General features: G+C 34.3%; 1 protein-coding gene across 1 annotated transcript in view; it reads left to right on the top strand.

Moving 5' to 3' along the window:
* Positions 1 to 297: 297 nt before the first annotated feature.
* Positions 298 to 23,810, top strand: part of LOC136037728 (uncharacterized) — a gene marked incomplete in the record, with an annotated part of 37,850 nt that continues 14,337 nt past the window's right edge. Inside the window, 4 exon segments of the mRNA XM_065720502.1 lie at positions 298 to 566; positions 7,107 to 7,279; positions 15,406 to 17,568; positions 21,263 to 21,425. Coding sequence (XP_065576574.1) covers positions 346 to 566; positions 7,107 to 7,279; positions 15,406 to 17,568; positions 21,263 to 21,425 — 2,720 coding nt within the window.

Raw genomic sequence — 23,810 nt, 5'->3', positions numbered from 1 at the left:
AAGCTTATTTCGCTTTCCATACGTATATTTTGAAAACCTAAACTGATATTTTCAGACACAAGATACGTAAATCCTTTTTGTCTATTGTTATGTCACTGAGGTGCTGAACACCATAGTTCCCGACTTTGTGTGTCCCCCTCCCCCAAAAAATGTTAGCATTACGACTGCTGCACAAATTCCAAGGGCGTATATCCCGGCAGCCGAGTGAAAACAGAGCTTTTATATCTTTTCTCGCTTGTGGTAAAGGTTTCGCCAAAAACCAACTCAGTCTGTTTAATTGAAATTGGCAACGCTAACTGTAACGACTTAACTTAAATTTAAATTCCATTTTCCATGCTTTAAAAGATGATGTCGGATTTTGAAAATGAGATCAATGCTTCAGTTGATTATGGATTCCAGGATCAAGACTTCCAAACTTCTATCAATGATCTAGAAAAAGAGATGGAAAATGATGAGGAAGAATTGCTCAGACATCCCTTTATTACCTCTCAGACCCCCTCAATTCAAGCAATGAGTAGCTTTTCAGCTAGCTCTTCATCGTCAAAGAATAATAACTTATTTACTCAGTAAGATCAACATTCACCAGAACTATTATAGCTCCTAACTAATCCTTAATGTCAGCTTTCTAACTTGAAAAATCATTATTTTTGGGTAGGTCTAGGCCATTTTCTAGCTTCAAGTAAGCTAGAGTTAGTCTTTGGTAAAAGTATAGACCTGTATTAGAGGATTGCTTATATAAGTATGCATTTGCATTATCAGATATAACTCTTTAGTTGTGAATCCCAAGCCAAGACCAAATTAATTCTTGGAAGGAGAGTCCCTGTCTATCTCTATTCCTTTCCTATGCTATTTCCAAGGCTAAGGAAATTATCTAAGACAATATACTAAACGTTTATATAAACAGAATATTAGGAAAAAAAATTACAGAACAACTAGGAAACAAAATTACCTCTGGTATCAGAAGTTCATTTTGAATATAAATATGACATTTGTTTCCATTACCTTAAATTGCATCTTCTAATGATTAAGATTGGAGAACCTGTAGTTCTTGCCAGATAACATTGATTCAATATTCATGTCACAACTCATGAGTCTCACATCAATATTTACATAGCCTATATAGCCTAGCCCACAGGACAGTTTGGTTTTGAAGTTGATTGTCACTAGATGTATCACCAGCTGGGCCTGTTTGAGGCTAAAAGGGGTAGGTGTCACCTAATAGACCCTTCTGGATGATATTGTTCATCCCAATATCAGTTTAATATAATAATATTTCAATAGCTATTAATTTAAAAATATAATTCTTTCATTGTAAATTCAATTTTAAGCTCCTTGCAGACCCTCTAAGATCATACTGTTTTCTCTTATTTTAGATAGGCTACAGCTTATATACCTATAATAATATCAATACTGTTAAAACAACTTTTCCAGTATATTGATTAAATGTTGACAGATTCAAGAATCAATAGATATGTGACAAAATTCTGATTTCAGAGGTAAGTTTGTTTTATGGATATCTAAATATTCTGTTAATATAAAGGTTTACAAGGAAGACACCCAATAGTTGGACAGCACCTAATCTTGGGTAGATATCCTTGTTAAAAAGTATCTTTCCAAAACATAACCTAGACAACATGCTCCTAATCTTGGATATGATTTATATAGATTTGGATAGTTAAACTTGGCTGATTTCTTGGATGAAACTTATCAGGATTAGCTGACTACAGTCTGCAAAAACTTCTGGTATTTCAGCTTTAACTCAAAACAAAGGTTACCTCTGTACACTAGCTTATTGAACTACAATTTTCTGTTTACAATACTTATTTTAGGTTGAATATGGCTAAGGTTGACTCTGTCTATGAGTTGGATGTTTTTCTAATTTTAAGATCCTATATTCAAGATTAGACATTACTTTCCAAGATTAGACTCAAGCTTTAAATGTGTGTCCATTAATAATAATCAATTTTCTGATCAATGGAATATTGTGATAGCTAAGAAACATACTTTACCTTTAGAATCAGAATCACATCCTCAATTCAAATATAATGTTAATTTGCATCAGAAATGAACTTGCTACCAACCACTCCCCTAATGTGCAAATATATCACCTAAATTGTAGCCTATATATGCTCAGAAATTTCAATAAATCAGTCTTTTTGTCAAATTGATTTTACATCATGATAATAAAATATTCTGTCCTTAGCCCAAAAGTTATGGACACTTTTGTATCTAGGCATTAGACAGGGGAATGATAAGCTAAAGTTGTAGCAGGAGCATCTATTATGTTCAGAAAGAGCATTAAAGGAAAAATCAAATGGCATTATCTTTTATTTTACAACATTTTAAATGGAAGTCCTTCTCTATCTTGAAAGCAATTGGATAAGGAGGTTGAAGTTTTTTTCTTATGAAAAATAGAGCTTAAATATGCTCAAGGGATGTGGAAGCCTGTATCTCTAACTTTTCTTTATTCTAAGTCTTAGAAAAATTGTGCAGAAACCTGTCTGGGGCTTTAAAAAACATAGATTTATTTGATTAAGGTTATCAGATGGGAAAAAAGAAATGTGCTGTTAGACAAGCTGTCAGTGTTCTTTTCAAACATAATTATTACTGCTTCTACATTTGCTTACCAGCCCTACTCATTTCATGGGGCAAATCATCCAAGGCTTTATTTAAGATTTTGATTATTTTGTGGGTCTGGCATTATTTTTGGTAGTGATTTCTCATAAAAAGTTGGTTAGTAATGCCATATAAATCCAGTCTGAAGGAAAATTCAAACAAAATCAGTGAACTTTTTTATCTAGCATAGGGCTATCTCTAACCCCAATAACAGGGCGGGGATGCAATTGTATTCACAGCAATTATTGTGTTTGGAAAGAGTACTGAATAGTGAATTGAATGCCATATTTCTCTGTTTTCATTCTGATTTCTGCAATATAAGTAACCTAACCAGCCTATTTTTTTCTTAATTTTGATTTTAGTCTACCATTCTTTTCTTTGACTAGGTTTTGAAAAATGTAATTCTAATAGCTTAAGTAGTAATGCAGTGGTTTTTTTAATGTTTAAGACAGTTTTGTCAATTTTGTTGTGGTTTGAGATACAAAGCTCAAACCACTTTCCTTTACTTCATTATACCACAGATGCTGAAAGTTTTGCTTTTTAGAGCATAATGTTTATCAAAGTTTGCTAAAGTTAAGTGCCTTTTTTGAGTAAATTTAAGCAAATCTAAACAGTCAAAAGCCCATCATGAAGAATTTTTCTGTTTGGTTGTTTTAAGCTACCTCAAGAATCTTGTAAAGTTCTTACTGAGGAGTTTTTTTGCCATCTTGGAAAAGCAGTTGATGTAGGTGAATGAATTTTTCAGGAATTAGTTCAAATCCTAATATATGCCACAGCAAGAACATATCTCTGTACATTCCTCTTCTAAAGGACACTGAGAACTTTGAAGAACATGGATAGGGTATCTTGTATAAAGCTAAAACTGTTAGAAAGAGGGTTAAACAACTAAAGTGGCCAGAAGAAAGTGTTGTAAGCCTCACAACTTTGCTCAATCCTGACTTTGAAGGTTTGAGAGAATTTGTAATCTTTAGTCACTCTTTAGTCAGCTGTAGCTGCATAAAAGAAACTAGCCAGGGAAATTGTGTTAATCCCCTGCCAAACTTTATGCTGTCAATCTTGAATGATACCAATTAAGTATTGATCTATACAATTTAACAGCAAGCAGCAGGGTTCATAAGGGTAGTAACCCCCACCTCATAATGCCCTGGATAGGCTTGGGCATGTTTGAAAAATGAACAGAAATAAAAAAAAGACAAATTTTTCCAAATAAAGTAAGGAGCAACATTTAAACTTTGCCCATATTTTAAGGAGACTGCCTTCACATCAACTCTCCAGTCTTTAACTAAAGTTTTGATTCAGATGGCTTTCAGAAACCAACTTTCTACTGAAGCTTGAATGTTTTCTAAGTACTGTAAAGCTTTACTATAAACAGCAGGGATTGAGGAGAGGACAGCCTTCCTCATATGTAGAATAATTTCAGTTTGTTTAAGTTTTAATTTGTTCCTTAATTTTATTTGAAAAAATTGTTTTTTGTTTATTTGAAAGTAAGCATAAAAGAAGTTGAAATTTTAGATTATTGGAACCTTATATTACTTCTTGTAGATATATTCTGGGAGTCCCAAGATAGTGAAGTATATATTCTAATTATTGTACAGTATCAGCAAAACTGTCTGACAAATAGATTCTAATACAGTTGTCTTTTGCCAACTCGAAATTCATAGACTAGGCATAGTTCAAGTTATAGAGGTCATTCTAAATAAAATTTTAATTTATACAGGTAACAAGCTATAGAGGTAAACCAAACGAAAACTTGAGTTACAGTGGTGAAAAATCACTAACTTTATAACTACTGCCACTACAATGTTAAGATAAACTTTTTACTCTATCAAAATTAAATCAAGCTATTTACTGTATTAATAAAAAAAATAAGTATAACAATTGAAAGCAATGTGTGCAAACACACTAAAAAGTACAGTTTGTATAATACCCTTGCTTTGTAAAAAGTCTATAGTCTTCTTCTGCTTAAGACTATTGGCATTACATCTGTTAATTATATTTCTGATTGACATGACTGATGACTGATCAGGCGCATTATAATTTTTTTCTTCTAAAAACAGGTTTAATGTCTGTTGGAATCTCTTCCTTGTTTTTGTTGTCAGAAGGAGAATCCTTCTTGATAATTAGAAACTCCGCAATTTCTTTATCAGTTAATGTACCAGTTGCTGCTACCTTCTTGTTACTAAGTGTAAATTCTTCAAGTGTTGGTATCTTGTCTGATGACAGCTGCATTTTCATTCCACTCAGTCTTGATGCTAATGTTTGGTTGCTTCATTTCAAGTTCCACTTATAGTTATTTTTCCACTTGTGGCACATTTTCTTTTTCAGCTTGATTTTCTGACAGTTCAAATGTCCACAACTTAAAGCAGATAGCTACTGTTTTGCCATTCCAACAATTGATTTTCTGACCACTTCAAGTTTGTAGAGTATCTTGGAGTTTGTTGTTGCTGCTGGATCTAGTGGTTGTAATTTAGATTTTGTGTTTCCTGGCAAAGAATTTACACTATCAAATTTTAGAGAGAGATGGAATGGGAATGTGCTGTGCAGTTGTCCACAAATAAAATGATTTTGGTTTTTTTTTGCCCATACTTTTAATGGAATTCAGACAAACATGAAGAAAATACCTCAGTATTCATCCACCCCCTTTTATTTTGCATGTATGCAACAGGCAAAGACTTTACTCCTTTAAAGCATCAAGTTTTTTTTTTTTTTTTTTTTTTTTTTTTTTTTTTTTTTTTTTTTTTACCAACAACAGAGGACTTTAATTTGGTTGATCCCGTTATACTAGTTGCTGGTACAAATGTAAGTCTTTCTTTGCTGTGTTTACCACAATGACATTTTTACTCTTTAAATTGATAGGTAGTATCAGGGAGGCAGTTGAAGTACAAAGCTATTTCATCAACATTAAAAATATTTTCAAACCCTTCCACTCATCACAAAAAATTACTGTCCACAGACCCACTCTCACCATAAACTTTCTTAAACATAGCATAATATTGTGCCTCTTTTTAAAACTATTGAGAACCGTTACAAGACTTAAAATTATCATGCCCTAGAGATTTGGCATAGTTCACCCTTTTTGCTAATAATTGGGCCCTCAAAAAGAATGTTTTTCCCTACATTGTTTGCATCATTTAGTCATACACTCTTTAACATCAAGAAACATAACAGGTATCTTCCTCTTCAATTTATTGTTACCATCATGGATTTGCTTTAGATTTCTGTCTGTGTTTTTGTAAAAACTGAAAGTGTTTATGTTGTACATAGCAGCTGTGTCTTTCTTCCTTTACATTTCTTCCTTCATGCACCATCTTAATTATTTCCAAATTCTGACTTACCATTAATGTTTTTACTTGTCTTATAGCACTTATTTTCACTCAAATTTTGTACACTTAATCACCACACTATCAATGCAAACAACATACACTCTGAATAAAGTATAATACTTAATACTGTGATAATGTTGACAGATGCTTTAGCAAGTGGGAGTCACTGGCTCATTGCAAAATGTACATAGGGATTTTGAATTACAGAGGTCTGCTGGAAAACCTTCTAGATACAGAGGTAAACTTTTTTACTTTTGAGGGCGAAGGGAAAACTAGTTTCGACTTATTTGCTGAATTTTGAGCTGTAGAGGTAATTCTCGGGTCACTTTGACTTACAGAGGTAAATATAGCCACAAAATTGTTTAAGTTATGCATGTTTTTTTCTTCAACTTAGACATGGTTTTCCCAAGGAGATTGAAAATAATCCGATATATCAAAGATTTATTGGTTCAAGTTGTCAAGAGTCAACTGTATGTTTATTTTGGAACCCTTTCATGCGCTAAAACGAGTTGAAACCTATCTAAAATAGAATCTTGCCTATGTCCCAACTTTTGTACCCTGGCATTACCAAATTCAAGTTTCATTGATGTTTTGACAGTTTTTTTATGATAGAAATCTATTTATCCCGGTTCTGAAGGGGGGGGGGGATAGATTGTGTATTTATCTCTGTTACTGGTATTCTACTATTTTTTTTTTTAATTGTTGGTAATAATTGCTTGGGTATTTTCTATGAAAAGTATGCTGCTAACAATGGGATAGCAGTTGTAGGGTAGACTAATATATGATTTTTATTGTTGATGAAGTGGCTATCATCAAGAACCAAGGTGCAGGGGCATATCCTAGATTTTCTTTGGGGGGCCGGACACTAAAAAAAGTGGGGGACCACTAATATAAGAAAAAATATTTGGTAATGTAAATATGGAGTTCCCAGATATTCAAGAATATTTAGGCTTTGTTGGGGGGGGGGAGAGTGTATATCCCTGCCAAGCTAGTCTCCTTGTTGATTTTTCTTTGCTTTTGTATTTTTCTTTTTTATGCATATACATTTACTAAAGAAATTTTGCTCTTTTGGCGGGTGTCCAAACTTGCAATGCTTCTCAAAGTTGAGTATATCTAATTGTTACTATTGTTACTTCATTTCTTAAAATTTTCCTTTTTGTATTTTAGAGGGTCTTCACTGTCTAGTAGAGAAGAAATAAGTTCTTCAACGAGCATTGGTGAATGGTTTCAAAAGAGGTCTGCACCCCTTGGTCACCTAACTGATGATTCTATCCCATTGTCTCAAAGACCCAATCCTTTTGACTATACCGTCTATAGTCCGGATAAAACTAATACTAAAGGTAAATATCAGTAATCTGTCAGTAATTAAAGAATATTAATAGTAAGACAGATTATTTTCTCCAATTTGGTAATAGCTGAATGTTTTAGTGAACCGGGTTTGGTTGAAAAATCCTTTGTGTCTTAGGCAGTTCTGCACTGCCTAAATAAAGACTGATAAAGCTTTATTTTATTATTTACTTTTTTTCTTTCCTCTGTCCGTTTTGGTGCATTTATACAATTATGGTAATTTGGTGCAAATACAATTATGTTTGATGAACATAAGGGGGGGGGGGGTTAATGGAACACTAGAAATGCATAAACCATCAAAATAAATTGTCATTGAAAATCAAATTTTAGAGTGCGTTTTCTTGTGGATTTTTTCTAGGACAGTCGATCTAAGAAATTGAATTTAAATTGAAGAATATGTGGGGTGGGGGGGGGGGGAGTAATCGAAAACTATGCATAAACGACTAAAATAAAAGGTAATTCAGGTAATTTTTGAAGAACATCTGACATCGGTATTAGCTTAATCTAAACAGGAAAATATGAATGAAAAAAAACAGCTAAGAAACATATATTTATACGCAATACATAGTAATAACGTGAAGGAGCCGGCGTATTATCCCTCCTGGATAATTTCCACACATATTCTCCCTGGAAGATTCCAGATGTTCATTAGAATGGAAATTGAAAGTAATTTATCACTGATACCAACCTTTCCCCGATATTTTCCTGGCTAGGCTCATGATGCCATGCCTTGATTTTCCCCCTTTTTGCCAGTAGAGACGTGAATACAATATTCACATAAGTTCTGTAATTATACCTTTGGAGATTTCACCCCCCTAAACCCTCAGGGCAAGGGCTTTAAGTTAGGTTCGTTCATTGTTTACCTACTTTCCAAAAAGACGAAGGGAGTTCGAGTGAACCTTTCAGTGAATGAGAAGGGAATTTTTGAACTAAATCATAACTGGTTTTGTGTATACGGGTTGCCAAAAGGATGTAAATCAGGAAATCTTCGCCATATTTAATTCAGAATTTTCAGAAAATGATGAGGGAGATGATCAATTGATTGAAAGTTTTGACTGAATAATCAAATTTTGTCCAAAATTTTGCTGACAATCCAATATTTTAATTCTCAAACAGAAAACTGAAAAAGCGGGAAGTTACCAACTAATTACAAGTATTAGTAGAGACACCAATGAATAATTCTCAATTCCCCTTCTAATGAACATCTGGAATTATCCAGAGGAATTTTGGATGGGAATTATCCGGGAGGGATTTTCCGCAAGCTTGAAATCAACGGGTGGAATGCGTGTAGGCCCACAACTCACATATGTTTATTAATTCATTAATTTTCACCCTTTGAGACTTTTCCAATGTGTGGAGTGTGTAAACACTCCACATGGAGTGCATGTATATAACGCTGATATTCATTTTCTTTGGACTGACACGGAGTTTTACGCATCCGTCGATTTGTTTACAAATGGCTCTCATATTCCCCTATCAAGTGGCCCTTTTTCGTTCTCAGATTACGGTAATAAAACTCCCACATGAAAATTTTCATCTTACCTCTATATGAAACTTGAAACAGAGACCTCGGACACAAGAAATCATCGAACCATTTGCCATTTTTGGCACTACCTCCATGGCTTATTTCCTAGACCTTGTATCCAGAAGACGAGGGGATGAATACAGGAGGGAAGGGAGCTCGGTCAAGAGACAAAATAACACTTCGTGTATGAGGACCAAAAATGTATCCCGGGAAGGTATTGCCAAGACACTATGCTTACCTTTTTTTTTGGGGGGGGGGGGCTTAGAAGACTTTATACCCATAAAAAAATCTGACAAATCAACGCTTTGCAATTAGTTTAAGTTTTCAATCTCTTTTTTCATTGGCTTTAGTTTTTGAAAATTTAAAGCCATGTCTGTATTTTTCCAAGGAACAGATTTATAGACCTTCAAAACCTTATTTATTAATTAATACCAAATACGGTAAGCTTTCAAGCTTGTCGCAATAAATATAATAAATAGAAGTTATGACAACATAATACACAACATAATACATAATACAACTGACAACATAGTACACACCTATAAATCGATGAAAATAACGACTACAACAAACACTGACAAATAATACTATAAATTATTTAAAAATGATTTACTTTGAAAATTTGTTTCTGCTAGTCTTGTTTTGAATTTATTTATGTCATCTGTTAGAAATGTTTTAGGTGGAAGGTCATTCCATGGCTTCTACACCCTGCTGTAAAATGAATGTTGGCCTATTTTCCTTTTTGAAAGTGAGGGGTACAATTTATGTGAGGGGTACTTATAGATTAGTATTGAGCAAAGAGCGACTATGCTTGTGTCTCACTTGAGCAGAACGTCTATTTCGTTAGCTGTCATTTTCGTAACACAAAGATCTTTAAAGATCATCAAAGTCCAGTGACCTCTGGAAGAAGAAGAGGCTGAGCAAAGTGCTTCAAAATATCTTCTCGTGGGATAATTAAGGCTCTGTGTGTATTCCCGAGAGTTTTATTCGCCTAGCTCAACTAATTCCCAAAAGCTCACAAAATAGAATTTTACCTCTACTAGTGAGGCCAGCTTTTAGTTTTAGATTTAAAGAAAATACAAGTTTAAACCTGGATATTCAATTTATAACTTTAAACCGATTTTTTTTTATTGCGAATTTACAATATAATGAGCATATGCAAATAGAAGTTTAGCAATACAACTGCGCGAAAATGCTATTCAAAATACAAATGTCTTGTCTTTCTTCTTTTTTTTTATTGAATCAATTCCTATTTTACTGAAAAATTTATCAGATGATATCGAAAATTCTTAATATTACCATAAAATATGCATATTACCAATTTATGGTGCAATAAAAACAATTAAGGTGCAATAAAAAGTGCAAATTCGTGTTTCAATTGCTTGACTAACTTTCCATAATGTCCATAAAACGCCAAATAGGACAGCCTTAAAACGCCAAAACAGTCATTAATACTTAAAAGCCGAGTACAAAATGTGCAAAAAATGTTCCAGGTTCCAAAAAAATGTACGGATTAGATGAAACTCAAACTTCTATTTGTATATGCTCATTATATTGTAAATCCACAATAAAAAAAAATGGCTTAAACTTATCAATTGTTAATAGATGGTTTGTAGATATGGAAAGCCACATTTTGTTAACTTGCGATCAAAACTTGACTAAAGGCCTTTTTTGCCCATCAGGAAGCCCGAAAGTTAGACTATAAACTTACATGTGTCGGATGACCTTTGTCTCATAATTCTTGAAGAGATATGGAATATCCACAAGCCAGTGGGAACGCCTCAGCTTCTTGCAATCCAGGTTTATCCCTGATTCGATATGATTTTCAGTCCAAAGAAATCCTCACTCTCTGCTGGTTTCTTACTCCTTAGACTTGGTGATGCAGGGGCAATTCGCAAATGGTTCGGTAAGGCTGGTCTTCCGTGGGAAATATATTTCTCCTTCACACCATCACGGTGGGCTTGACCACCCTTCAAGTTGAGCCCTCTCCTGTTCCTTTTTCTGTCCATTTTATCACTTCAACTGTCTTGGAATTGAAGCAACTAACAACTTGGTGATTCAGCTAATGGCAGATATAAATGATTGTAATAATCAAAAAATAGCATCCATTCGAGTTGAATAAATCGAATCGTAATTCAAAATTAATAGGGTTATTCAAGGTTCGCAATATCACAAGTATTTGTCTTTCACTTGCCGAAGTTGACTTAATACTAAGCAAAAAATAAAAAACGTCAAAGAAAATATATATACGACGCCTAACTATGACCTAACTTCGACCTGATTGCTTCTATAAGACACTGAAATGTAGTTACCTTTTCTCGGCTAGTCTGTCAATTAAGGTGGTTGACAGCACAGAAATTCCCAAAGCAGCAAGATTAGTCAAACGATAATTCCTTTGAACTGATTTTCATTGTTCTTCGAGCAGGGAGGCTAAAATATTTTTAGGGACTGGCCTTTCTTGTACTTAAATTAGACAATTCTGGTTCGATTAATAGAAAAAGCAGAATCCATGCTTCCTGATGATGTAAATTTCATCAAAACTGAATATCTCTATATCAGACTCAAATTGAAAGAAATCAAATAGTTTTTCTAAGATATCTGGGAAATTTGGTGTCGCTTTTAGTTTTCTCTCCTTTATTTAAATCTATTATCTAAGTTTTACGTGTTGTATCAAGACTGTAACATGACGGTGCTTAAAATGGCTCCAGCCCCGTAAAAGCCAAAAGATTCTGCAGATGCTCCATCTATTTCTTTGAATAATATATCATTTACCCTTCCATCCGAACTCTATAATAAAAATATTATTAAAATTCGTTGCAAAATTTTGCCCAAATTTAAACAGCGGCCAAATCTTGAGTTACCGAGAAAACCTTTATATATATTCCTTTTATTAACCAATAAAAAACTCTGTCAGTTACAAACAAACAAAATTAATTTTAAAAACAATTCCACAAAAGAAGTTGTCCAAAGAAAAGTAACGAGCTAACTTAAGCCTAAAACGAACATAAATCTCTATTAGTAAATCAAAGAAACCCAAAACGAATAGAAATTACCATAAAAATCAAGTAAAACCTAATACCAAGTGAACCTACCACAAACAGAAGTTTGGCCAGTACTTCTTATGCCTTCTAAAGACGGAAACGTCATTTACGCATTACTGAAAACAATATACATTTTAAACTTTTTCGCTTCGAAAGCAACTATCTATCGAGCAGACTGAAAACGCGTCTATTCAACGGTTTAGTAGTTCCCAGTTATGTATGGATGCGAAACATGGACACTGAAAACCGAAAACGAAGAATTCGAAAGCAACTATCTATCGAGCAGACTGAAAACACGTCTATTCAACGGTTTAGTAGTTCTCAGTTATGTATGGATGCGAAACATCGACACTGAAAACCGAAAACGAAGAATTCGAAAGCAACTATCTATCGAGCAGACTGAAAACGCGTCTATTCAACGGTTTAGTAGTTCCCAGTTATGTATGGATGCGAAACATCGACACTGAAAACCGAAAACGAAGAATTCGAAAGCAACTATCTATCGAGCAGACTGAAAACACGTCTATTCAACGGTTTAGTAGTTCCCAGTTATGTATGGATGTGAAACATGGACACTGAAAACCGAAAACGAAGAATTCCAAAGCAACTATCTATCGAGCAGACTGAAAACACGTCTATTCAACGGTTTAGTAGTTCCCAGTTATGTATGGATGCGGAACATCGACACTGAAAACCGAAAACGAAGAATTCCAAAGCAACTATCTATCGAGCAGACTGAAAACACGTCTATTCAACGGTTTAGTAGTTCTCAGTTATGTATGGATGCGAAACGTCGACACTGAAAACCGAAAACGAAGAATTCGAAAGCAACTATCTATCGAGCAGACTGAAAACGCGTCTATTCAACGGTTTAGTAGTTCCCAGTTATGTATGGATGCGAAACATCGACACTGAAAACCGAAAACGAAGAATTCGAAAGCAACTATCTATCGAGCAGACTGAAAACGCGTCTATTCAACGGTTTAGTAGTTCCCAGTTATGTATGGATGTGAAACATGGACACTGAAAACCGAAAACGAAGAATTCCAAAGCAACTATCTATCGAGCAGACTGAAAACACGTCTATTCAACGGTTTAGTAGTTCCCAGTTATGTATGGATGCGGAACATCGACACTGAAAACCGAAAACGAAGAATTCCAAAGCAACTATCTATCGAGCAGACTGAAAACACGTCTATTCAACGGTTTAGTAGTTCTCAGTTATGTATGGATGCGAAACATCGACACTGAAAACCGAAAACGAAGAATTCGAAAGCAACTATCTATCGAGCAGACTGAAAACGCGTCTATTCAACGGTTTAGTAGTTCCCAGTTATGTATGGATGCGAAACATCGACACTGAAAACCGAAAACGAAGAATTCGAAAGCAACTATCTATCGAGCAGACTGAAAACGCGTCTATTCAACGGTTTAGTAGTTCCCAGTTATGTATGGATGCGAAACATCGACACTGAAAACCGAAAACGAAGAATTCGAAAGCAACTATCTATCGAGCAGACTGAAAACGCGTCTATTCAACGGTTTAGTAGTTCCCAGTTATGTATGGATGCGAAACATGGACACTGAAAACCGAAAACGAAGAATTCCAAAGCAACTATCTATCGAGCAGACTGAAAACACGTCTATTCAACGGTTTAGTAGTTCTCAGTTATGTATGGATGCGAAACATGGACACTGAAAACCGAAAACGAAGAATTCGAAAGCAACTATCTATCGAGCAGACTGAAAACGCGTCTATTCAACGGTTTAGTAGTTCCCAGTTATGTATGGATGCGAAACATCGACACTGAAAACCGAAAACGAAGAATTCGAAAGCAACTATCTATCGAGCAGACTGAAAACGCGTCTATTCAACGGTTTAGTAGTTCCCAGTTATGTATGGATGCGAAACATCGACACTGAAAACCGAAAACGAAGAATTCGAAAGCAACTATCTATCGAGCAGACTGAAAACGCGTCTATTCAACGGTTTAGTAGTTCCCAGTTATGTATGGATGCGAAACATGGACACTGAAAACCGAAAACGAAGAAAACTTATAGCTTTCGAGATGAGATGCTTCCGTTGCATCGCTAGAATTAATCACACCGATCACATCACAAATATGGAAGTACGCCATAGGCTCCAGTCGACTGAAACCCTTCTCAGTAACAACAAGAAATAGCAACTGCGCTGGTTCGGTCGAGTCAAACGCATGGAGCCAAGCCGCCTCCCGAGAATTACACTTGAAGGATCTCTGCATGGCTTTTGTCCACGACAATATTAAGTTACAATGTTAAGTTAGCCCCGTTATCCCGTACATCACCTGATAGAATAACATACCGAGCTCTTATACATGAGCTAGCTGGTGGAGTGGCCCCGAAACGTCCAACGAGAATGTTAGGGACCTAAGTAAATCCCAACTTGCTGTGACGATCTACTTTTCTTTAACTCGTTTCAGTGGCTATTATTATATCGTTTATATATCGATATTAACGATATTATATCGCTATTAATCGATATTAACGATATTATATATCGTTTCAGTGGCTCGTTCTTGGCTATTATTCTGATCTTCTTTCTATTTTGTTGATGTCATGACAAATAGAAACATACAGCTTGAAATAAAATTGTTTACAGTAAAGCGTAAATGACGTTATTGTTGTTAGAGGGTATAGAGGACGTTAGCCGAACTCCTCTTTATGGTATTTTTTGCTCGTTTTAAGGTTGACTTGGCAATTTTCTGTTATAACCAATGTTATTGTGTTAGATCTATTCAAGTTTATGGTAGTTTCTGTTGTCGTAGCTTTGACATGACTGTTTATTGTATTTCCTGTTCGTTTTTGGTTTCATTTATTGATTGCGAATTATGTTCGTTGTATGCTTGAATTATTGTTTGACTTTCTTTTTGCTCTTCTTAGGTGTAATGTAGCTCTTAACTTTTCTTTGAATAGATTCTTTGCAGGAAAAGTTTTTATTTTTTAATTTATATAATTTGAAAGAGGCGAAAACTGCGAGAATAGGAACGGTTTTATTTATTAAAACTTTCATAGAGAGAATATGCTTGCCAGAAAGAAAAACTTCTATTTTGTGAAGTTTACGTAATAGTCTATTTCGAAAAAGCGGATGCCCTCGCTGGAAATACTAGATATCTGTAAACTGGGAATGCTATTGCAATATTCTAATTCTCTGAGATTATTATAGAAGTATATCTCTAATGCAACTTCTTTCATAGCAGTGCCCTAGGCTGAATTTCTTGTATTGATGTAATTGTATTGATTTGTTTTTACTTGGTATTACCGAAAATGTTTTTCTTTTTTTCTAGTAATTCTTCTTTATATTTTTCTCTTCATTTTCTGCTTTTTTTTTAAAATAAGATTGTATAAAAAATATATTAGATAATTTTTTTCTTAACGCAACTGAGCCCTATTATGCTTCTTTTATTGCTAGTGTCTTGAAATCGTATTCGATGCTTGTTAGATCCCTGAAGTATTAGTGATTTCTTTCAGGTCCACTTTAACCCCTCTCTTTTTGTCTAAATTTATTGTCTTTAAGGTCTAAAAACTGAAGAGCTTCCAGAAGAAGGTCCATCTACCTCAAATTCAATTAGAGGCTACGTCTCTAACATAGAAAGTCCTGAACGTCTCAAATGCAGAAAGAGCTTAGTGTCACTTACGCGTACCATTGCTGACCAAGATGCTGTAAAACCTCCTGTAATCCCTGTTGTAGATGAGACAAATTGTGTCGCTCCAGCTAAACGAGACATTTTGATAACGCACTCAGAACTCCCAAGTATCTATTTCAGAGCAGATTGTGGTATCAGCTGTGACAGTCGGGCAGAAAGTAGAAGCAGTGAGACAAATAGTACTGGTGTTGAAGGTTCACGTCCTCTTGAATTAACTGGACAATTTAGTGAAATTCCAGATGAAGGTTTGTCGAAATATGATATAACGTCTGATATTAACCTGAGTAATGTTGCTGCTCCATCGTTCGTTGATTCTGAAAACATGTACGGGTCACCAAATTCTGATTTGAGCCGAACGAGTTCAATTCCCACTTTTGATTTTACAAAATCATTCTTTAAGGGTAGTAGCTTGTCTAGGAATATCGAAGATAACTGTGAGATAAAGGTTTTGACAAGTTCCTTGGAAGAGCGAATGCCGTGCCCGACTCAAACAATTCCTATACTAAGAGCAGAGGGCGAAGGAGTTGATTCCAGTAAAAGGGATGATGGGCTTAGGTTAAACACTGATGAAAACATCATTAGCAACAAAGCAGGTGCTGAATCATCAGCAGCTGAAGAGCATGCTCCATCCTCCAAAAGAGGAGACAACCAGCTGCTACACTCACTGCCGAGTAGATTGCTTGTTGCAGACAAATGTAGCAAACAAGTTCAAACAACTAGCGTGTATGGGACAAAAACAGCCTATGAGATATTTCAACATGAGTGCAGTAATGATTGTTCTACAGTAGATGCTATAACAACGTGTACTACTAAAAAAAACTGCGTTCCTCAATCACCGAAAAATATTAAGAAAGGAGTTATATCAACGTCCACAGCAAGAAAAGATAATAAAACAACAAGGAAGTTCTCGAATCTTTCTGTGTCGAGTCTTCCGAGGAATAGTATGTCCGGATTTTCAATGCTTGAAATAACTAAGAGTGTACTTACATCACAGTATGTACAGGATCGAGCAGCATTGAGGATTAGTGAGGCTACAGAGGAAAATTCTGATGAGCCACAAACCTCCTCTAATATTGAAGGAAGTTGTAGTGAAAGATGTGGAAGTTGGAATGCTGATGATTTTAAAAAGCTGTATGCCAACACAACTAATGCGGACACCCTAGAATTAATGAAAAGAGTTAAGAAACATATATCTGGAAAGACTGGAGATGAGGGCAATAAAGCTGAATCCAAAGATAGAAAGGAGCATCCAAGGGGTATCGATTCTATCCAGCACAGTCAGGCGTATGCCACACGTGACTCTGGTTTTACAAGTGACAAATTTGGTCCGTCTCTGTCTGATGGAAGAAGTTCAAAATCGATATGCTGGGACAACAAAGGTCCTAAAACAGATCCATTAAATCGGCACTCCTCTCGTGTTACACCAAATCACCACCATTTAATCACACGGTCTACAAGTCTTACCACTTCTTCGTTACCGGCACCAGAATCTACCGTTTTCAATAAAACAGAGATGAGACCTCTGGAGATAAGTAACACTGTCTTACAGGTTAATAAATCCGTCCTGTTCTGGGACTTAAACTATGGGACTGATCTTCAGCAAGGTTTCCTCGTCCGCAACCCCAACCAAAGAAATCTACTTGTCACAGCCTACACTAAAGAATCAAAAGACTTTTTAATAAATGGTGATAGTGATTCACTTATTTCTTTAAATTCATTAGAAACCAAGTCTGTGGCTATAAAATTCCAACCTGTAAAGGCTGGGCTTCAGCAGGCTCGGCTGAATTTGAAGCCTAAATCGGAGCAAAGAGCATCTATTGGCTGTAAATTTACGTTGAACTTGATTGGCTTTTCTGGTGATGCAAATTTTGAACTTGAATCTGGAAATGAAAAGTGGGTTATCGGTTGCTCTTCTAGTAAATCTGAAACCAAGGCTATGTCTGAGGAAATCGCGAATGGCTGGTTTGAAACTAAGTTTTCAGTCAAGAATGTTGGCAGTGTTTCAGGATTTGTTGCTCTACTGCTATATAAAGGTAGGGGTCTATTTTTTCTTTTCAGTGGTATAAGCAGTGTTTGAAACAGTTGATAAATTTGTAAGATAAAAAAAAATACTGTAGTTCCATTATGAAAAAAAAGAGTCTAGTGGCTCTCTAGTATTAAATTCAAAGGCTGGCGCTTGGGGTATAATTTAGACCCCTTGGTTTGGTTTAATACCTCTTTTACGTTCCGCTTATGACATTCCCCTCTCTCCTTTTTTTCTTTTCCTTTTTTTTTATTTTTTCTTTTCAGTGGTATAAGCAGTGTTTGAAACAGTAGATAAATTTGTAAGATAAAAAAAAAACAAACATTAGTTCCGTTATGAAAAAAAATACAGTCTAGTGGCTGTCTAGTATTAAATTCAAAGGCTGGCGCTTTGGGTATAATTTAGACCCCTCGGTTTGGTTTAATACCCCTTTTACGCTCTGCTTATGATATTCCCCTCTCCCTTTTTATTTTTTTTAAACCTCTTCGAGAATCATACCTATAATGGATATCTTAAAGTAACAAGGATAGTGTAAGTGTTTAAATTGTTTAGGGGGAAATTTAGTCAACCATATATATAGGACGCATTAGGGACTAATTTTTTAGTAAAAAGTCCATCATATGCAGGTTTTTTCAGTAGCTGGTGCTAATTTTGAAAACTAAACGTTGGCGAAAAATTTAAAACATAGCGCTAAGCAGCTTAATGAGGTGTAACTTTCAATTGAAAGAGTAGTTGTCTTTGGGAATCAATAGTTTATAATGTTTGAATTTTTACAGACAAAAGCGTTGTCAAAATTAACTAATTGTTTTTGCCTATTCATTTTCATGTTTTTTTGCTTATTTATTTTTGCTTATTCATTTTCATGGTTTACGTGGCAAGGCTGATTTAATTAAAAAAACTAAACGTTGGCGAAAAATTTAAAACATGGCGCTAAGCAGCTTAATGAGGTGTAACTTTCAATTGAAAGAGTAGTTGTCTTTGGGAATCAGTAGTTTATAATGATTGAATTTTTACAGACAAAAGCGTTGTCAAAATTAACTAATTGTGTTTGCCTATTCATTTTCATGTTTTTTTTGCTTATTTATTTTTGCTTATTCATTTTCATGGTTTACGTGGCAAGGCTGATTTAATTAAAAAAACTAAACGTTGGCGAAAAATTTAAAACATAGCGCTAAGCAGCTTAATGAGGTGTAACTTTCAATTGAAAGAGTAGTTGTCTTTGGGAATCAGTAGTTTATAATGTTTGAATTTTTACAGACAAAAGTATTGTCAAAATTAACTAATTGTGTTTGCCTATTCATTTTCATGTTTTTTTTTGCTTATTTATTTTTGCTTATTCATTTTCATGGTTTACGTGGCAAGGCTGATTTAATTAAAAAAAAACTATACGTTGACGAAAAATTTAAAACATAGCGCTAAGCAGCTTAATGAGGTGTAACTTTCAATTGAAAGAGTAGTTGTCTTTGGGAATCAGTAGTTTATAATGTTTGAATTTTTACAGACAAAAGCGTTGTCAAAATTAACTAATTGTTTTAGCCTATTCATTTTCATGTTTTTTTTGCTTATTTATTTTTGCTTATTCATTTTCATGGTTTACGTGGCAAGGCTGATTTAATTAAAAAAACTAAACGTTGACGAAAAATTTAAAACATAGCGCTAAGCAGCTTAATGAGGTGTAACTTTCAATTGAAAGAGTAGTTGTCTTTGGGAATCAATAGTTTATAATGTTTGCATTTTTACAGACAAAAGCGTTGTCAAAATTAACTAATTGTGTTTGCCTATTCATTTTCATGTTTTTTTTGCTTATTTATTTTTGCTTATTCATTTTCATGGTTTACGTGGCAAGGCTGATTTAATTAAAAAAAACTAAACGTTGTCGAAAAATTTAAAACATAGCGCTAAGCAGCTTAATGAGGTGTAACTTTCAATTGAAAGAGTAGTTATCTTTGGGAATCAATAGTTTATAATGTTTGCATTTTTACAGACAAAAGCGTTGTCAAAATTAACTAATTGTGTTTGCCTATTCATTTTCATGTTTTTTTTGCTTATTTATTTTTGCTTATTCATTTTCATGGTTTACGTGGCAAGGCTGATTTAATTAAAAAAAAACTAAACGTTGGCGAAAAATTTAAAACATAGCGCTAAGCAGCTTAATGAGGTGTAACTTTCAATTGAAAGAGTAGTTGTCTTTGGGAATCAGTAGTTTATAATGTTTGAATTTTTACAGACAAAAGCGTTGTCAAAATTAACTAATTGTTTTAGCCTATTCATTTTCATGTTTTTTTTGCTTATTTATTTTTGCTTATTCATTTTCATGGTTTACGTGGCAAGGCTGATTTAATTAAAAAAACTAAACGTTGACGAAAAATTTAAAACATAGCGCTAAGCAGCTTAATGAGGTGTAACTTTCAATTGAAAGAGTAGTTGTCTTTGGGAATCAATAGTTTATAATGTTTGCATTTTTACAGACAAAAGCGTTGTCAAAATTAACTAATTGTGTTTGCCTATTCATTTTCATGTTTTTTTTGCTTATTCATTTTCATGGTTTACGTGGCAAGGCTGATTTAATTAAAAAAAACTAAACGTTGACGAAAAATTTAAAACATAGCGCTAAGCAGCTTAATGAGGTGTAACTTTCAATTGAAAGAGTAGTTATCTTTGGGAATCAATAGTTTATAATGTTTGCATTTTTACAGACAAAAGCGTTGTCAAAATTAACTAATTGTGTTTGCCTATTCATTTTCATGTTTTTTTTGCTTATTTATTTTTGCTTATTCATTTTCATGGTTTACGTGGCAAGGCTGATTTAATTAAAAAAAACTAAACGTTGACGAAAAATTTAAAACATAGCGCTAAGCAGCTTAATGAGGTGTAACTTTCAATTGAAAGAGTAGTTATCTTTGGGAATCAATAGTTTATAATGTTTGCATTTTTACAGACAAAAGCGTTGTCAAAATTAACTAATTGTGTTTGCCTATTCATTTTCATGTTTTTTTTTGCTTATTTATTTTTGCTTATTCATTTTCATGGTTTACGTGGCAAGGCTGATTTAATTAAAAAAAAACTAAACGTTGGCGAAAAATTTAAAACATAGCGCTAAGCAGCTTAATGAGGTGTAACTTTCAATTGAAAGAGTAGTTGTCTTTGGGAATCAGTAGTTTATAATGTTTGAATTTTTACAGACAAAAGCGTTGTCAAAATTAACTAATTGTTTTAGCCTATTCATTTTCATGTTTTTTTGCTTATTTATTTTTGCTTATTCATTTTCATGGTTTACGTGGCAAGGCTGATTTAATTAAAAAAACTAAACGTTGGCGAAAAATTTAAAACATAGCGCTAAGCAGCTTAATAAGGTGTAACTTTCAATTGAAAGAGTAGTTATCTTTGGGAATCAATAGTTTATAATGTTTGCATTTTTACAGACAAAAGCGTTGTCAAAATTAACTAATTGTTTTTGCCTATTCATTTTCATGTTTTTTTGCTTATTTATTATTACGCATATGAGGCTCTCTCTCTCTCTCTCTCTCTCTCTCTCTCTCTCTCTCTCTCTCTCTCTCTCTCCCTCTCTCTCTCTCTCTCTCTCTCTCTCTCTCTCTCTCTCTCTCTCTCTCTCTCTCTCTCTCTCTCTCTCTCTTTCTGTTTGCCTTCTAATCGGTTGATCCAGCTTTTTTATTTCAATGTTAAATGAAACTGTTCTATTTCAGATAAAGCAGGTTCTGAACCTCTGTCGCCCTTGTATGGATTTTCACATCCTCAGTCTCATCTGCTTGACCCTGGCAAGTCTTCAGAGTTTATCGTAAGAATCCAAGAGAAAGCATATCTATACGTCCACACTATGGCCAATTTTTACCGCCAGGCTTTTAAAAGGTTTCTTTTCGCTTTCTATTTCAACCGTTAAGGGCTGGGCACACGAAACCTTTTTCGGCACCGAAATGCAAAGAAAATGGCAGCGATTTGAGCATGAAAAATCAATGGTTTCCGTTACCGATTTACAAAAACGGCCCCAAGTTTCGTCGCGATCATAATAAAAAAAATGTCTTTCCTGAGCTGTTTAAGTCCTCAAAGGCCCCCTCTCTTCAGCAGGAAAATTAAAATAACTAAGTTGACATCATTTAATTTCATTTAATAACGGGTTATTCAAGGAAACAAACAACAACAAAAACAACCAAAGAAAACACTAAAAAAAAGAGAACAATTAACTCTTCTTTTTTTTATTGCTTGCTTGTCCTATAAAAAATAAAAAAAAAATCTAAAAAAAAGATCATGCAACTATTGATAAACTGCAGTTGACTATTGTTTGTCCAGGATGTTCAGTTCTGAAAATCTCGCGCAAATGGTACTGTTTTTGAATCGGTATCGTTTGCCCGATGAGCTGCTGAAATCGACGTTGAAAAAAGTTACGCATGTTCGGCCCTTTAGCATAGAAAGTAGTCAGGGGCTTGAAAAAAATAGTGAAAACTTTTTTTACAAGTAATAGCTCCTTTTTTTCGGTTTTAGTTTTCTGTTTTCTCTTTGGTCTTAATTCGGTTTTTGCGAGTAAGCGGGTTAAAAACTTGAGTTGTGTTTCTGAAAAATGATTGTTGCATTTGTTTTAGGTTTTGGCTTACTTTTCTATTTTCTCCATGGTTTCATAAAGTTCGCCATTTTTTTTCTTTTTTTTTCTCGGCCTTAGTTGTCGTGCTGCGGGAAAACAGAGATTATAAACCGAAAATAAATAGAAGCAGGGAAATATTTCAGTTACAGGGATTTAATAAATTTGATTTAAATGCTTATAAATGCCGTTTCAGAAAATGCAGGATAACTATCATAAGTATGAACTGGGAGCCGGCGTCAACCCCCCTCCCCTAAAAATTTTCTCCCGGGAAATTCCCCCTCGGATAATTCCAACATACGCAAAATTGAGCAGTCAAAGAGAAAGTACAAAATAGGTCTTCAAAATGTCAATCAGATGACCTAAGGGGTAACAAAAGGACCAAATTTATAAAATAGCTTTAGGAGAGGCCGGTTGGTCTCCAATTACCTCCGAATTATAAAAAAGGGACTAGAACTCGCAATTTGTGATCAAATGAGCATCCTCCGAAATTTTGACGAAGAAAGAGATATCACATCATCGAAGAAAAGGATGTAAGAGTAGAGTCATCTCTTTTGTTTTCATTCGGCTGTTGCAAGAAAACGGGTTAAAAACTTGGGCTATCTTTCTGAAAATGATCGCTGTTTTTTTTTTAAGTTTTACCCTACTTTTCTGTTTTCTCCATGGCTTCATGAATTTGGCTGTTGCAAGAAAATGGGTCAAAAACCTGGGTTATCTTTTTGAAAACGATTGCTGTTTTTTTTTTTTTTTTTTTTTTTTTTTTTTTTTTTTTAAGTTTTACCCGTCATTTCTATTTTCTCCCTGGTTTTAAGAAGGTTGATTTTTTTTTTTTTTATTTCCCTGACCTTAGTTGTCTTTTTGTTGGAAGACGGAGATCATAAATCTAAAAAAAATCGAAGTGGGGATTATCTGTAATACAAGGATCTGGTAAATATATTTTAAATATTTTTTTAATGCTTAGAAATACCAAGCAAGGAAATACAAGCATTTCAGAAAATTCGGAAATAACTGTTTTTGGTAAGAACCGGAACGTCATTATCGAAATAAATTCCTGATACCGATTACCGATAAATTCCTGATACCGATACCGATCGGCTGTTGATTCGATTTCACTCTGCTTTTTCCGCTGAAATTATAGTAAGTTAACTTAAAAATAAATGTGTATTTTTAACTGCAAGGAAATTCCTTAAAGCACCAAGGGCATAAAAAAAATAAAATTGCACCCCGTGGTTCAGTCTTAGGTCTATTCGTGCCGGGATAGTGTCATTTTCTAAGATTTTTCGTCTTGTTGCTCCAAGGATATGAAATTTTCAGGGAAGTAGCCAATCTTTTTCCGTATTGCCACTTACAACCGTGAAAATAAATAAACAAAATTAACTCGATATTTTCTTTTTTGAATTTTTGGGCACTTGTTATTATAAATTTAAAATCAACTTTGTTTTTATTTTTGCCCCATCCCAAAATTTTGACTGCTACACCTTGAAAGAAAACCTTTTTAAACTGGTTGACGCCGTATGTTTTAGCTTATTTTGATTGTTTTTCTCAAGTTTTTTTTTGATATTATAATACGGCCAGTTTAATTGAGTGTAAATAATTAAAAAAAGGTTTGATAAAATTATTTTCTTTTTGTTATTTTTTTTCTCTCCATGTTTATTTCCCTT

Source organism: Artemia franciscana, chromosome 17 (genome assembly GCF_032884065.1).
Source record: "Artemia franciscana chromosome 17, ASM3288406v1, whole genome shotgun sequence".
NCBI classification, from domain to species: domain Eukaryota; kingdom Metazoa; phylum Arthropoda; class Branchiopoda; order Anostraca; family Artemiidae; genus Artemia; species Artemia franciscana.
This window is presented reverse-complemented; position numbering and strand designations above follow the sequence as displayed.